General features: G+C 46.5%; 1 protein-coding gene across 6 annotated transcripts in view; it reads right to left on the reverse strand.

The window, feature by feature from the left end:
• Abtb3 (ankyrin repeat and BTB domain containing 3) overlaps positions 1 to 15617 on the reverse strand; it is a 225031-nt gene that overhangs the window by 45878 nt on the left and 163536 nt on the right. For all 6 annotated transcript variants that reach the window (XM_051206234.1, XM_051206231.1, XM_051206233.1 and 3 more), the window contains exon 4: positions 7780 to 7932. In XM_051206234.1, coding sequence (XP_051062191.1) covers positions 7780 to 7932 — 153 coding nt within the window. The remainder of the gene's footprint in view (positions 1 to 7779; positions 7933 to 15617) is intronic.

Raw genomic sequence — 15617 nt, forward strand, 5'->3', positions numbered from 1 at the left:
TCACTGTGAGACAATAAATGTCTGTCTCAGTGGCTCAGATGGAGATAATTCGTCATTGTAGCCCCAGCAAACAGATGCGCCCAGCTGTGTATTCCCCTCCTGGAAGGTACCTTTGGCTGTTTTTGTTACCCCTTCCAGAGGAAGCTTGGACATGTATAGCAAATACACACATGCATATTTCATGCAAGGGTGACATCTTCTGAACTGCTCTGTATAACTTGTCTCGTCTGAAACCATCCCAGGGCTATTATTTTTTTTAAAATATTAATATTTATTTCATGTATATGAATGTTTACCTGTAGTGTGCATATATACCATGTGTACAAAGCACCCTTGGAGGTCAGAAGAGGGTGTCAGACCCCCTGGGACTGAAGTTACAGATGACCCCCTGTAGCTGAGCCACCATGTAGCTGGGAACTGAACTCTGGTCCCTGCAAGAGCAGTAAGTGGTTTTAACTGCGAGTCATTTTTCCAGGCTGAGAACCATTACTTTTACTATGATAAAACATACATGAAATTGATATTTTTTTTTACTGATTTGTAAAATCTTTATAAAAAGATTTGCTTTTATTTATGTGTATATAGTTTGTTTCTGTGAATGTATGTGATATGTGTCGGTGCCCACAGAGTCCAGAAGAGGGTCTTGGGTTCCCTTGCAGTTAGAGTTATAAGCTGCCCATTGTGCCTGCTGGGAATCTAACTCAGGTTCTCTGAAAGAGCAACATGTACTGGTAACCACTGGACCATCTCTCTAGCCTTTAGCTGTTTTTAACGTTGTTTTGAGGCATTTGGTTAACCACTGTTATGTGTGCGTCACTACCATCCACAGTGGAGACTGTGTCTATCACATGAAGACTCCCAGCCCTTCTGCAGCAACCCAGGGCCATCCTGCAAACTTCTCATGCCCTCACCTCACATTTGAGTCCAGTCCCTTCCAACTCCCCTGCTCCTTGTGCCCTCTGTTCTGTCCTTCACATTCTGCTTCTGTCTGAGTTCTGGCTGTCAGCTTCTCTAGGGCTCATTCACCCCACCTGCCTGGGCTCATCCTCCATGGGCTCATCTCTAAATTATAAATCTGATGTTTTCTCTGCTTTAACACTGGTGACAGGTTGCACCACCTACAGGGTAAGTTTGAGTTCTTTGTGAAGGCAGAATTCTCTAATCCCTTTACTCCCTCTCTTCTCCCTTCCATGCTGGTACATTCCTATTTATTCTTCAGGCTAGAGATCAAATGGCCCCTGCAGGGAGGTCACAGCAGCTCCCTGGCCTGGATCTCTACTGACCGGATTTCTGCTAATTATTTCTGGATGTCTCTGTCCATCTCTTGCCTGGATGAGAGCATAGTAGGGCAGTTACAGGGTAGAGGCTCTGTAGGTGTTTGCCAAATGTCAGGCTGTCTGGCTAGTTTGACATCCTGAGCAGCTTCTGTGCTCTTTCTCTGACTGTGGTAATGAAGGACAGCTGAGCCTGGGAGAGAGCAGCACTGTGTCCCAGGAGGCGCTAATGCATTGGCATCAGCGTTTGGGAGGCAGTGGTTCATCTGGGTCACTCACCAGCAGTGTGAAGTCTGGTGTTTTCTACTGGAGGTGAAGAAAAGACTGCCCTGCCAACCCTGCACATCCATGGCTACCCAGCTATGAATCTGCAGGGAGATGACAGCTTCCTCCAGGCAGAGACATGCAAGGGCACTCAAGGGGAGTGAGCAGATTGCCAGGGTGGGGAGTATTCAGGGCCACACAGAGCCAGTGAAGGCCCGGGTGCTTGGTGTCTGTTGGCTGGGATTCTCTAAGTGCATGACTGTGGAGATGGTCTGTAGGTAACAGTTCCAGACCCATGCCCTAAGAGCAGTACCTCTATACAACTGGAGCTTCTTCAGAGTCTACAGGCCACTCGGGAACACCTAATCCATAAATCTCTCTCAACACCAGTTCGTCTCTGCCCTGTGCCCAGTTCTACTTTCTTGTAGTGCTAAGATTGTATCTGATGTCATCTTGTTCAGTTGCTTACTACTGTTTTGTGACTCCATCTTTCCATTAGTAGGGAAATTCTGACACCCAGAATAGAATCTGGTACCATCAAGATTCCATGCTAGGCCTTCTGTATATGGATCCAAGAAGCTGGCCAACCACAAGTCAAAGATGTTGATAAGAAACAACACTGTGCACAGATTTTCTACACAATACACATCAAATGAAATGTAAATCATTCAGAGATGATTTAAAGCATATAGGAGATTATGAGCAGGCAGATGCAAACACTATTCCATTTTATGGAGGACTTGAGCATCCACAGGATTTGGTGTCTGTGTGGGTCCTGAAACCCTCTCCCTCCGGATGCTGAGAAATGACTACTCTAGATCTTTCCTAGACCAAAGATTGAAAGTCTACGCATTTGGATGATCCTCTTCTCAACCAGTGCCCTTTGGTGAGGGCTTTGCAGGACAAACACACACACACCACCTGGACTTCAGCTGTCATTACTGGGTGGCATTTCAGGATCAGTATTCTTGTGGCACAACCTTCGCTCGGGAGTCCAGTTTGGCCACATCAAGAAAATCCCAAACCATGTCAGTCTTAGAAGGGTCTCTGGGACTCTCAGGAGGCCCGAGAAGGGTTGAAAGCTTTGAGTGTGAACTGTTAACCTCAGCCCCAGTCCCCTGCCATGGCCAGCCCATGAAGCAGTGGCCATTCTCAGTTTTGTAGAGGATGGGGTTAGTGAGTTCCCCAAAGTCACCCAACAGAAGCAGCAGGACTAGACAAGTGCACTGTGTGGGGCTTGGCACTTCGGAGCTGTAGAACTACCACACAGGTGAGCATGTACGTTGCCAGGTCTCCCAATGCCCACAGGACATTCGCACATTCTGGCCCTTGTGCTTGTCCATTGTCAGACCATTCATCCATCTCCAAACAGGATTAACTGTGCTCAGGAGCAGCTCATGGAGCTTATGGCCCCAGTCCTGTTGATAGGGGCTGATGAGCAGTCACACAGGATCTGAGTATACCTGGCTGCCTTTGTTTTTTAATTCAGTCCTCACTCCAGAGCCAGAAACATAGCTCATCCAAAGAGGAGCAAAACAATGGCATTTATCTTTGTGTTTTTGAAGGGTTTCAAAACCAGTCATCAAGAAAGCATACAAACCCTGCCAAGATGCATTAAATGTTCTTTCGATCCTCTCCATAGCTCCCCTACTCCCTCACCTCCAAAAGAACTGGGGGAGACAAAAAGCCTGGCTCTGCAATTTCAGCGATTTGATACTTCATTAAGGAAGAATAACTAGGTTCCCCCTGGGCTCAAAGGCTGCAGCCACATGGAGCGGTATGCCTCTAGAATATCTGATCTCTACAGTGAGGCTGACTGCAGCTGAGTGAGACAGAAGAACATCTATGGCAGCCTTTGACCAAGGTCATCCTGAAGATGAGTGGCAAATGAGTACCAGACCTGGGAATCCTGGACCAGGCTGATCCTTCCTGACTGGTTCCCATGCCACCTTCCTCCAGGATCGAGCAGCCAGCTGGTAGGCAATTACATGTGTTAATACTGTTGACTTCAGTACCAAAGTCATGCTCCTGCTTTTGTTAGAACACATGATCCTCATCTCTTCCAGGCTATCCTTACTTAAGACAACAGAGCCCAGCTCTGACTCAGAACCAGGGACCCTGAGTCCATCTGACAACTTCTTGCTGGCTGGACAGATCAGCTCTTGTTCACAACAGCTGTGTGTCTGCAGATGTACTTCCTGGAAGCCCTCTGAGCCCCAGCCTTCCTTTCTGTAAAATGGGATAATGTGTGTGCTTTGCACAGTTGTTGGGGATAGCTGCACACTCACCACAAGAACAACCAGAATAAGATGCAGCGTAGGTCCCAGTGCCTTTGCTAGATGTCAGAATGGAAAAAAATTCTCTTATCCTGCTATCAGCAAGAGGGAAATGGTAATTCCTGCTTAACATCATATTAAATGATAAAATGAAGTAGGATTATACAGAAAAATAGGTGCTCTTTTTTTCATGTACAGAGTTTTTTCTAGTTTTTTTTGTTAAGCTTTTGTGAATTTCTAGTATTTTGTAAATTGGATGTTTTGTTTGTGTGTCTATCTATATGCTAAAGATTGACTCCAGGGTTTGCTTATGACAGACAAATGCTCACCAGTAAGTCACATCCCCAGGACAGTTTATACTTAACTGTTTGGACAAACCAATGGAATCCTATGCAGTCATCCATCAGTACTCATGGGGGCTGAACCCAGGAGTCCCCATAAATAGCAAAACCCATAGGTTCTAACATCTCTTCTATGGAACAGTGTCTATATGGGTTCTGCATATCATCTACATATACATTGAGTTCTCTGTGGATTGTTTATAATACCTGCTAAAATGTAGATGCTATATAAAAAGCAATTATGCTCTGTTGTCCAGGGGGAGAGTTACAAAAGTATCTGTACATGTTTGATAAGGATTCTAATGTAGCCACAAACCAAAGAGATGCCAAGATGGATTCCTGGGGTGATTTTCAGAATGACACACTTGGTCATTAGATCTCACCTTGTGCTGGGGGAAGGGGACAGGGAAGAAGTGCTCCCTGGAGGCTCATATCCAGGCTATGAAGTCTTGAAAAATAACACAACCTCAGAAGAGGGTCATGGCATCATCTCATGGGGAGGGCATGGAAAAATGACATAGCTGTTTTCTGAATTCATGGGTGTCCTGTTCCAGTATCCCCTGTAGATATCAAAATCATCAAACACTCAAGTCTTGTATATAAAATGACATAGCCTTTACACAAAACCTACACATATCCTCAAATATGGTCTTAGTTAGGGTTTCTATTGTGTGGCCACAGAAACTCTTTATACAGGAAAAACATTTAATTGGGGCTGGCTTACAGTTTTCAGAGATTTAGTCCATTATCATCGTGATGGAAAGCATGGCAGTGTGGAGGCAGGAATGGTGCTAGAATAGGAGCTAAGAGTCCTATAGTTTGATCCCCAGGCAGCAGAAGGGGACTGTAACACACTGGGGGGGGGGTAGCTTGAGCATATGAGACCTCAAATCTCCATAGTGATACACTTTCTCCAACAAGGTCTCTCCTATTCCAACATGGTCACACCTCTTAATAGTGCCACTCCCTATGGGTCAAGCATTCAAACACGTGAGTCTATGTGAGCCATTCCTAAATTATTTAAACCACCACAGATATCCTTTAAAGATGTGTGTGTGTGTGTGTGTGTGTGTGTGTGTGTGTGTGTGTAGATACTTGCACATAAGTTCTGGTACCTCTGGAGCTCAGAAAAAAGTATCAGATCACCTAGAGCTGGAGTTATAGGCAGTTGGGAGTCATCTGACCTGGGTTCTGGGAACATAATTTGGGTCTTCTATGACAGCGGGACAGAACAGTATGAGGTATCTCTCGAGCCCCTCACAATTCTTTCTTTTTGAGATTTTTTTTTTTTTGAGGTCTACCTGTCTCTGTTTCCAAGTGCTGGGATTTCAGGTGCCCTCACATAATAATCTTTAACTCATCCCTAGAAGGGTTGAAATACCAATATAACACAAACTCAGTATAAATGCTTCTTGTACTGTGTGTGATATGTAGGAAATAAAGATAAGGAAAAGATGTCTGTTCATGCTTAGTATAGGTGTAATTTTTTCCCCCTCTAAGTACCTGTGACCCATAGTTGGCTGAATCCTCAGCTGCAGAACTCCTGGTACTGAATTATCACTCAGTACCTGTGGATCTGTGTTTGCTGTTCAGCTCCTGAGTCTTTTGTTTAATTGGATAATCTCAGGGGGCCTTGATTTTTCTCCTCTGATTTTGAAGACACATGAATACTTTAAAGGCCATCCAAGATTATTTACCAGTACAGAGGCTTTCCCTTAGTGTTTCAGGGGTTCTGGAGACTGGGGGACGTCAGCTAGAGCAACTACCACTTTGAGAATACTGCATTCATCCTTCACATTTATGACCTTGTTTTGTGTTTATACCAATGGGGGGGGGTGCTATTACTGTCTCCATGTCACTTATCAGCAAACGAAGGTTCAGAGAGGTTAATTAACTAATTGCACAATTAATTAACCATGGCAGAGGCATCTGGGCCCAGGCAATGGGACCCTGGGTTCCAGGTTTGTAACCTTTGAGCTATGGGGTCTCCTGAGAGCAGGACAAGCAAAGACTACTTTTTCAGAAGGCAACAAGGAGACACCCCACCCATCAGGCTAGAGCTTCCTGCAGCAAGGAAAGCCAGAGTGTCAGGGCGTGGCAGGCTGGGCATGGTGAGCAGGTGAAACCAGTTACAGGTAGCTAAGAGCCCTGGGACACGGGAGGCAGGAGAATCTGGTGGCCAAAGGCTGGGCTCTTCCTGCAAGCCTAGTCTACAGAAGTGGGAGATCATGCAAACCTCGCCAGGCTGCTGAAGGGACTAAAGGAAGCAGATTGCTGGTACAAGTGTGTCGTTGGTAGCTATAGCTAGTACATAGTAGATGTCCACTGTATCTTCCAAGCCTCTCCCTGGAACTGCTGTTACCCTAGTGACACGGTATGAAGCCTGGCAGCCACGGCTCAGGTTTCTGCCTAAAGAAACCCGAAGGCAGAAAGACTCAGGTGTGCTGGAACTCAGACCAGGGGCTTGGCTGCTGGAATTCATATCCTGACCATTCACCAGGTCAGCTACATCACACATGCTATTCAATCTACCTCAGCTTCATTGTCAGTAAGTGGGCAACCACTTACTTCACACTTGGGGTGAAGTATGCTTAGGTGCCAGTCTATATCAAACACAGTCAGGGCTCAGCTCACGGGTGCACTCAGTACACACTGATTTTCACTCTCATCAGCCTCTTTGTGGACTTGGGCTGAGACACAGTTCTGGATCTTCATTAGCTGAGGTTTATACGACAGATCCTCAATACCCTTGCAGGCCCCTCCCTCTGTCCCCATCAAATCCTGCCAGGACAGAAATCCCTGCAGTTTGGGGTGGAGTACTCCTGAGGGAGGGAGAACAGTTTTTCATCAGGTGGTGGGAGGAAGTTTGAAATTGATATGGTCACCCAGAGAACAGTCGAGGGAGTCGGGAAAATGGGTGTTTACATATCATTTGCTTTTTGTGTCGTGTCCATTTGAATCCAGTCGGGATTCATCTGAACGGGAGGCTGGTGTATTTGTTTTGCTTTTAGATAAAAACAAAACAAAACAAACAAAAAACAAAAACAAAGTCCTTTCATGAGGGTCCTGGCCAGCTCATGAGTAATTCTCCTTTCTTTAGGGGAGCCCTGGGGTATAAGCCTGAAGCATTCGATGAAGCCCCTATCCTCAAGCTGGAGGGAAAACAGAGTGTGCGCTCACAGAGATCAGAAAGTAAGAACGCTAATATTTCACAGCGAGGGAGATAGAAGGGAAGGGATAGGACAGGGGTACAGGAACCCAAATGGAAGGATTACCAACAGAGACTGGACAGAAAGAATAAGACACCTCCCATCCTGCAATCACAGGGACCCATATTCTAAGCATCCGCTTATCATTCAGACTCCCCCCACCCCCTTCACCCCTCCGGTCTGCCTTTTCAACCAGCAGAGCTCAGCCTCAGCGACGGCGGTGCCGTGCCGGGTGCCAGCAAGGGGCGGGGGAGGGTAGTGCATGTACACCTTGGCGGCTGCGATCCACAAGCATAGCTTGGACTCTCCTCCCCTACCTCCAGAGGCATTCCCTAGGACCCGCTCTCTCAGTCCCCGCCCCCAGGGCCCCTGCGCCCTTCCCCGTAGCCCCCCACCCCCTCTCCTTTCCACCTACTTGAGCTGGCGTGGCTCGCAGTCCACGCCCGGCAGCAGCAGCCGGGCCGCTTGGCGGACATCGTCGCTGTCCATAGAAAAGCTGCGGCGGTGGCCGGCGTGCGCCACGGCCACTCGGATCCACTCCATCAGAGGGGGCAGCACGAGGAAGGGCCTGCGCAGGAGGAGGGAGGCAGGGATGTGTTAGGACCGCCAGGAAACCAGGGCTGCTCGGACCCACCCTGACTCGAGGAGATCCCTATCCCACCCCTGTCCCACCCCTAGGTCTACTCCCACCCCACCCCCATACGGTTTCCCTGGAGACCCTGCCTGGAAATTCCTGAGTGCGAGAGCCTTTGGAGGCATCCTGATCCCACTGGTGACCCTGGGGTAGAGTCTCTAGACTCTCTGGGCCTCGGTTTCCTCATCTGTGAAAGGGATGCAGTGTGACTCTGCTGAGTGCTGTCCCTCCCTGAGATCATGTGCATGTGGAGATGAGTCACTTCAAGCTCTAGCGTGGGTCTGGAGCCAGAGGGAAGCAATGGACACCTGGTGTTTCCTTCAGATTGCCAGTCCAATCCAAGGAACCCTTGCTGTCTCCTTCCCATCCCTGCCAGGCGCATTGACACCCTCCCGGCCTCAGCTCTGCTCTAGCATCAGGCTACCGAAAGGCACAGAGCACCTGCCAAAGCAGGATGGGAGCCAAAGGCAATTAACCTTCATAAGTAAGACTGCTGGGGCCCGGAACAGCCACCAAGGCCGAACGTGGGGACATCACACATCGCAGACCCTGTGGGAGCCAATGGTGCTATGTACACTGTGCACCGTGGGCATCCAGTTTGTGGCATAGCTTTCTAAGTGGATTCGAGCCTGCCTTCTGTTTCTCCCAGGGATTATACAGTCTATTCTCACATTTGTATCCTGGAGCGTGTGAAAATACTCGAGTCTCCCACTCCAGCATCTAGTTGGTATAGTATCAGTCTGGGCCTTGGTAATTTTACAAACCTCCCCTGTGTGTTTTTAATGTGCACCCCAACTCCCTGTATGGCTTGTTAAAACATAGATTGCTAGCCCCCACCTGCAGCAGTTATGATTTGCTGGATTAGGAGAGGAACCTGGGGAACTGCACTTTTATTCAGCCCCTGCTACTAACGCTGCTGGCCTAGGGATGTCACTCAAAGAATTTCAATGAGAAACTGGAGGAGAGACTGAGAGTCACCAGGCTGGGGCTTGAGGCAGACCCCTTGGCCTGTTTCCAGAGACGACGAGTGCATACAGCTCATGGACACAATTTGAGGGGTTGGAGGGGTGATTCAGCAGGTAAGGTCACTGCTGCCAAGCCTGCAGACTGGAGTCCCACCCTGAGGAGCCACACAGGGAAGCAGAGGACCACGTCCTGAAAGTTGTCCTCTGGCCTCTGTATGATGTACACCATGGAATTATGCCCCCCCCCCAAAACAAATGCAATTGACTTTTAAAATAAACATAATTTGAATAAGCACCTCCCAAGCTTCCAATTTAAGTGGACCATGCTTCGAGAGTGGTGTTATGTGGACCTACAAGATTTCCTGCCTCTTGGCAAGGTCTGGATGCCACTGAGGCAAGGGTGCCAGATTTAAGGAAGCAGGATCCCACAGCAGCTGGAGTGCAAAATTGATTTACAAAGCATTTTCTCTTTCTCAAAATACAGATGTTATGAGCTTCCCACAAGGTTTTGGTGCCAGACTCCAGTTTTCCTGGAGTCAGGCTACTTACATGACGTTAAAAAATGCAGCAGCTCTATCTTTTGCACACATCTCAGTTAATCATGATCATGAGACCTTCCAAGTGTTTAGGGCCAACTGCTACCTACTTGTGTCTGCCTGTTTTAGCACTAGTAAAACCATGGTTACTGACGTTAAGTGGCCTTCAGAACGAAGACTCAGACACAGGTTGTTTGGTTACACCCATGTAATCTCACCATTTTCTCATTCTGCTTCCCAGCATGCACTCTGTTACCCAGAATGCACCTGCTACTCCAGGGGAGCTGACCTGGTCTGGGATCTTTGAAGGTGTGTCGTGTTCATTTTCTGTCATGCACCTCAGTTCCCTGTGTGTAAGGTGCCTGCCTCTTCAACAGTCCACACCTTTGCCACAGCTCAAGTCCCGCCCTCCCTGAACACTTCTCCTGATAATTGTGCCACGCATGCCATTCTCAATTGGCTGTCATCTGGAAGGACTTTACTCTTCCTTCAGATGCCTCATTACCATGTCAACTCCATCAGTGCAGAGGCCCGCTCCAACCCCTGCCCCAGGGCAGTGTCTAGCATATTGGAAACCCTTAGTATCTGTTCATGAAACAGACTAAGACTTATCAATTTCTTACTGGCTGATACTAAGAAAATCAAGTTTCTGGGCCTGGGACCTAGAGGTCAGAATCCCAGGGAATTCCTGTCTGCATTAGCCTGCTACTTACTGTCTCCCCATCTCTCCATCACCTAAACTGAATCAGGCACTCAATAAACACACCAACTTGAAATTGAATTGGATTCCACTGTCTCCAGGGGGAACGGGATTTATTACAGTGTCTCAGTCACTGCTGGAAACCAGTCCCAAGTCCCCAGAGAACTCCCCCAGGTTGCTTCTCAGAGGTGAACCCCCTCCCATCTTTGCTCAGTGGTCCTCAAGCCTGGTCCCTGGTGACAGAGACGCCCATCATGAAATTGCTCTGCTGCAGCTGCCTTTCATGCTGGAGGCTGGAGCATACAGTGTGCCTGCTGAATACTGAAGAGAGTCCCTGGCACTTACTTCCCCGGCCGCTTCTTTACCAAGCCAGCTGGCCAGCCCAGAAAATAAAAAACCTCAAGCCCAGAAGTTCAGCATCCTTCGGAAATTTCCTGTCCCTATTCTCTTAAAATCTCCTTCCTTCCATCATCTGACTCCAGCGGTTTATAAGCTCATGAATTCTTTGTCAGCAACTCATTTAAAAAAATCTTATCTTGTCTGCTCAAAGGGGACAAATAACATTATTTGTGATGCTTTCTTTGGAAGAGTAAGTGACAGAAAAGAAATTTAGGGCCCCGAGTCAAATGGTCTCTCTCTCTCTCTCTCTCTCTCTCTCTCTCTCTCTGTCTGTCTGTCTGTGTGTGTACATGTGGAAACCAAAGAAAATCACTGATACTGTTTTCCAGGGGCCATTCACCTTGTTTTTTGTTTTTTAGTTTTGTGTTTGTTTTTTTTTTTTTGTTTTTGTTTTTGTTTTTGAGGCAAGGTCTCTTAATGGGATCTGGGCTTTCTGATCCAGGTAGGCTAGGATTGCAAGTGTACACCATTATGCTTGGATCTTTTTTATATATTCTTTCCTTAAAGGTGAATCCTGGGGCACTGAACTCAGGTGTTAATGCTTGTAAAGCAAATGCTTAACTCCAGCTATTACCCCAGCCCTTTTCTTATATATTTAAAAAGAGGATTATGATTCATTGGTTTCTTACTTTGTTTAAAGGCAGTCAGTTAAAGCTAAGAAATCCTATGGAGGATTTGGTAACATCTTCAAAGGTTCCTGAGCTTTATGTCAACTGGCCAGATAGAAAATATGTTAGACTTTGTGGGCCATATGGTCTCTGCTGCAGCTAATTATCTCTGTAGCTAATTATCTCTATCTAATAATCTCTCTGCCCATAGTGAGAAAGCATCTACAAAGCTAAAGGAATACAGTTAATTATTTCAATAAAACTTTATTGATAGTCATATATCTGGTCATAGTTGGCCAACACTGGTTTGTTTAGTTCTGATTCTAAAATTCACTGATTCTTTTGGAAGAGTAAGTTGCCTGGGAACTGAGAAAGAGTTGGATGTATGATCCAGGGGAGATGTGGAGAAGCCTATTAAGAGTTAGTGACATGGCCAGGATGCTTAGAAGATGAGAAGATGGGATTTTCCCACATAGAGTCAAATCTGGACTTGGGGAACACGGAGTCAAAGGCATATCCACAGATAGCTGCGTGATAAAAATCAAGACCTGACATGTGGGCAGACTGTAAAGTCATTTTTATGTTCAATGACCTATGAGGGAGCATCTAAGAAGTTGGCTTGAAAACATTCCCCAAAGATATATACTTCTGAGTTACTGGAACCTGATTTTCAATATGACAAATATATTCTGCACATGGGGCCGAGCTAAGCATCTTGAGAGGAAAAGAGGACCCCGAATGGTAAGAGCAACCATTCATGCTCTCAAGAAGGAGGCAGAGAGGCTGGGGAGGAATAGGGCACGAGAGGAAAAGACAATGGAATCATGCAAGGAAAGCAGCATGCGTGCATGAGTGAAGGGAACTCCAGAGGCTCCAGAAGGGGAGCAGTGGGCTCTACCCAAAGCTTCCAGAAGGGTACACCCTGGCATTAATTATCACAGCGGGTCTGATTTTGGATAGCTGGTCTCCAGAATACTAAGGGCATAATCCTGTGGGATTTTTTTTTTTGCATATGTGTGTGCGTGCATGCGCACGCATGTGTGCAAATGTGTGTGTGTGTGAGTGCGTGTGTGCATGTGCACGTGTACATGTATAAAAGTGCAGACACATGTTGAGGCAAGATCTCTCTCTCTCTCCACACACACACACACACATATATATGTCTTGTTGAACCTGAAGCTCTCCAGCCTGCTCTAAAAATCCCTGCCTACCTTTCACACAGTAGAATTACATGTGAACCATCGTGCCCACTAAGATATTTATTTGTTTATTTATTTTTATTCTTACTGTTTAGCCCAGGCTGGCCTGGAATCTGCTATGTAGACCAGGCTGGCTTCAAACTCCCAGAGATCCCACCTGCCTCTGTCTCTTGAGTACTGGGATTAAAGGCATGTGCCCATTCTGGGGAATCTGATCTCTGGTCCTCGGGATTGTATGGCAAGTACTTTACCTGCTTATTCACCTCTCTAGAGATGCCTTTGTGTTGTTTGTAGCCTCCACATCTGCAGCAATGTTTTTAGAGCAGCCACAGGGAACACGTGTTAATGTCAGAATCAGTTGACATCACATATGCACCCTAGCATGTGAACTCAGGAACTCAGTAACTATGGCTATTGTTTTCATCATCAGCATCACCTTGCATCCCCATCGTTCTCTTTGCTGGAGGAAAATGCCTTGCCATATGAAGCTGCCCAGAGGGCTGCTCCTACCTTCTCTTTACATTGAAGCAAACGTCTGTGGTTGCTACAGCTCTCCTTTAAGCCTTGTGGCCCTGACTTTTTGTCTTTGCTATTTGCTGGGACTTTCTCAGGCTGGAGAGGAGTTTCAGTGTTTGATTATGGTTTAGGAAGCTTACAATTCCAGCAGTACAGGGATTAGAGAAAAAGCAGCTCCTGGGCCATAGATTAGTTTCTATAGCAATTGCCACATAATCTTGCTGTATCTTTTGGGCACTAAAGTCAGGAATATGGCAGAAACATAGCCCTGCTGGTTACTATGGTGACAGTCCTATTGTGGTGCAAGGTGTGGCTGACCTGCCAATAGAGTGGCTCCTGTGGGAGAGGGAGGAGTCAAAGAGAGTGTCTCAATCCTATGTCCCTTGAACACAAATGTGAACATGACTAGGAATTTGCTGAAATGCAGATTCCAGTTCAGTGAGTCCAGGGCAGGGCCCCAGATTCTTCATTTAGAATGGTTTCCAATCTTCCAAGCTTCATCTGAGCTGGGAAAGCATATGCCTAGTGTCTTGTGCTTTTATACAAAAGTGTGTGTGTGTGTGTGTGTGTGTGTGTGTGTGTGTTTGTGTGTGTGTGTGTGTGTACACACATGTGTGTCTATCTGTCTTTTCCATGCAAGGATTCTCATTTATCCTTCTAATAATCTGTTACGAGCAGTTTTCTTGCCAGCCTGGTCCCATTGCTGCGTCAGCTCCAAATAACACAGAGAGACACTGTATTAGATATAAAGCTGTTGACTAGTTATTAGCGTTTCTTATTGGCTAGCTCTGTCTTAAATATTGACCCATTTCTATTAATCTAAGTGTTTCCAGGTGGTCTTATCTTACCAGAGAGAGGGTCTGGACTGTCTTCTTAAGTCCCTACATCTTGACTCTCCCCACTACATCTCCCAGAATCCTCCTTGTCTCCTAGTCCTGCCTATCTTGCCTTCCTATTTGCCAATAGTACTTTATTCATTAACTAATAAGACAAACATTTACAGAATGACATCTCCCATCAACAATCCTCTGAAACCTATCAGGCTTGAGATGCTTATTCTGAACCAAATACCCATCCTATTATCTGAGGAGCCTATTGAGCCCATGGCTGTGTAGCATTGGCCTGAGAACAGAAACTATTAATGACACACTTGTCACAGTGAGTTCCTAGTAAATAGTGTTTGGCTAAACATTAGTCTAAAGAGTTCGTTGTAGCCGTTTTGCTGTTGTTGAAATTAACATTTAGATCTATTTATTCTGAGTGAACCAATTGCCTCCATAACATGGCAGGGTCTAGCTGGTCTTGAGGGATTCTGCCTCTGAACCCGTGGATTTGGCTATGTCACCAACTCTTTCCAAGTCTTCTGCCTGCTGGCCTGTCCTACAATTAAGTCTTTCCCTGTGTGTGTGTGTGTGTGTGTGTGTGTGTGTGTGTGTGTGTGTGTGTGTGTGACATGATTGGCATATCAAAGATTCCAGAGAAACAGAACCAAAAGGATATGTGTATGACCAACAGATTGATGTGTCATCTATCTATTGATTTATGAATGAATCCATTACTTCATCTATGTACATATCAACTTACCTGCTGATCTGTCTAATCAGCCATCTTTATCTATTCACCTATTATCTACTGCTATCTATATAGTAAATCAGTCCACCCACCCACCTACCCACCCACCCACCCACCCATCCATCCATCCATCCATCCATCCACCCACCCACCCATCCACTTTTCCATTTGTCCAATTTTTTAAATTGATCTGTTGATATTTCCACCAATCTATCCATTCATTCTCTCTTCATGTTATTGGTTCTACTTCTTGGGGAGACTCAGAGTAGCACACACCTGAAATGAGATTTAATGTACACAGATGCACTTGTCCTTTTAGATCATTGACCCCCCCCCCAACCCCTCATCATCATACATGGCTGTCTGAGACAAGGTGGAAGTGTGGGGTGGAATAGGACCACTTTGCAGCATCCTAAGTGTGCAAACAAAGCACTTGAGGACCATGAAACAAAGACATCATGGACGGCGGTAATGTTTTTAAGGAAGAGTAGACATTTTGTGCCCAGAGGACAAGAATGAAAGTCAGGCCCAATTATGGTGATTATATAAATCGACTGGAATGATGCAGGAACTAAGGGGCATGAAGCAAGGCAATAACTTCTGCTAATGGTACCCTGAGGCATGTGTGACTTACCATAGTACAGTTGCTGGCCTTGTCAACATTCTGAGGAAGGTGACTTAGAAGGCTTAAGAGCTGTAAACAGTGCTAAGGTAGTGTGCAGGGCAGAGCAAAAATACTATGTGAAGAAGGGCCTCCAGCTTTCTCTAAGACAACTGCATGTGTGTGTCTCATCATTCCTGCTGCTCAGGGATGCGATTCTATCACTCATTTCCCTGTTGTCTCACAACCTGAGCCTCTTCCTTTGTGCTCATCCCTTCAGCATGGAAGCGCTCAACTTCTCTCCTCCCCGCCCTCCTCCCTCCCCCTTTCCCTCCCTTCCCTCCTTCCCTCTCTCCATTTCCTTCCCTCCCTCCCCCTCTCTTTGTCTCTCAGGTTTGTTTTTCAAAGAGGTTTCTCTGTGTACCCCTGGCTACTCCTGAACTGGCTGTGTAGACCAGGCTGGCCTCTACCTGCCTCTGCCTCCCAAGTACTTGGATTAAAGTCATGCATCTCCACCACCTGG

Source organism: Phodopus roborovskii, unplaced genomic scaffold (assembly GCF_943737965.1).
Source record: "Phodopus roborovskii unplaced genomic scaffold, PHOROB, whole genome shotgun sequence".
In the NCBI taxonomy this organism is placed as follows: Eukaryota; Metazoa; Chordata; class Mammalia; order Rodentia; family Cricetidae; genus Phodopus; species Phodopus roborovskii.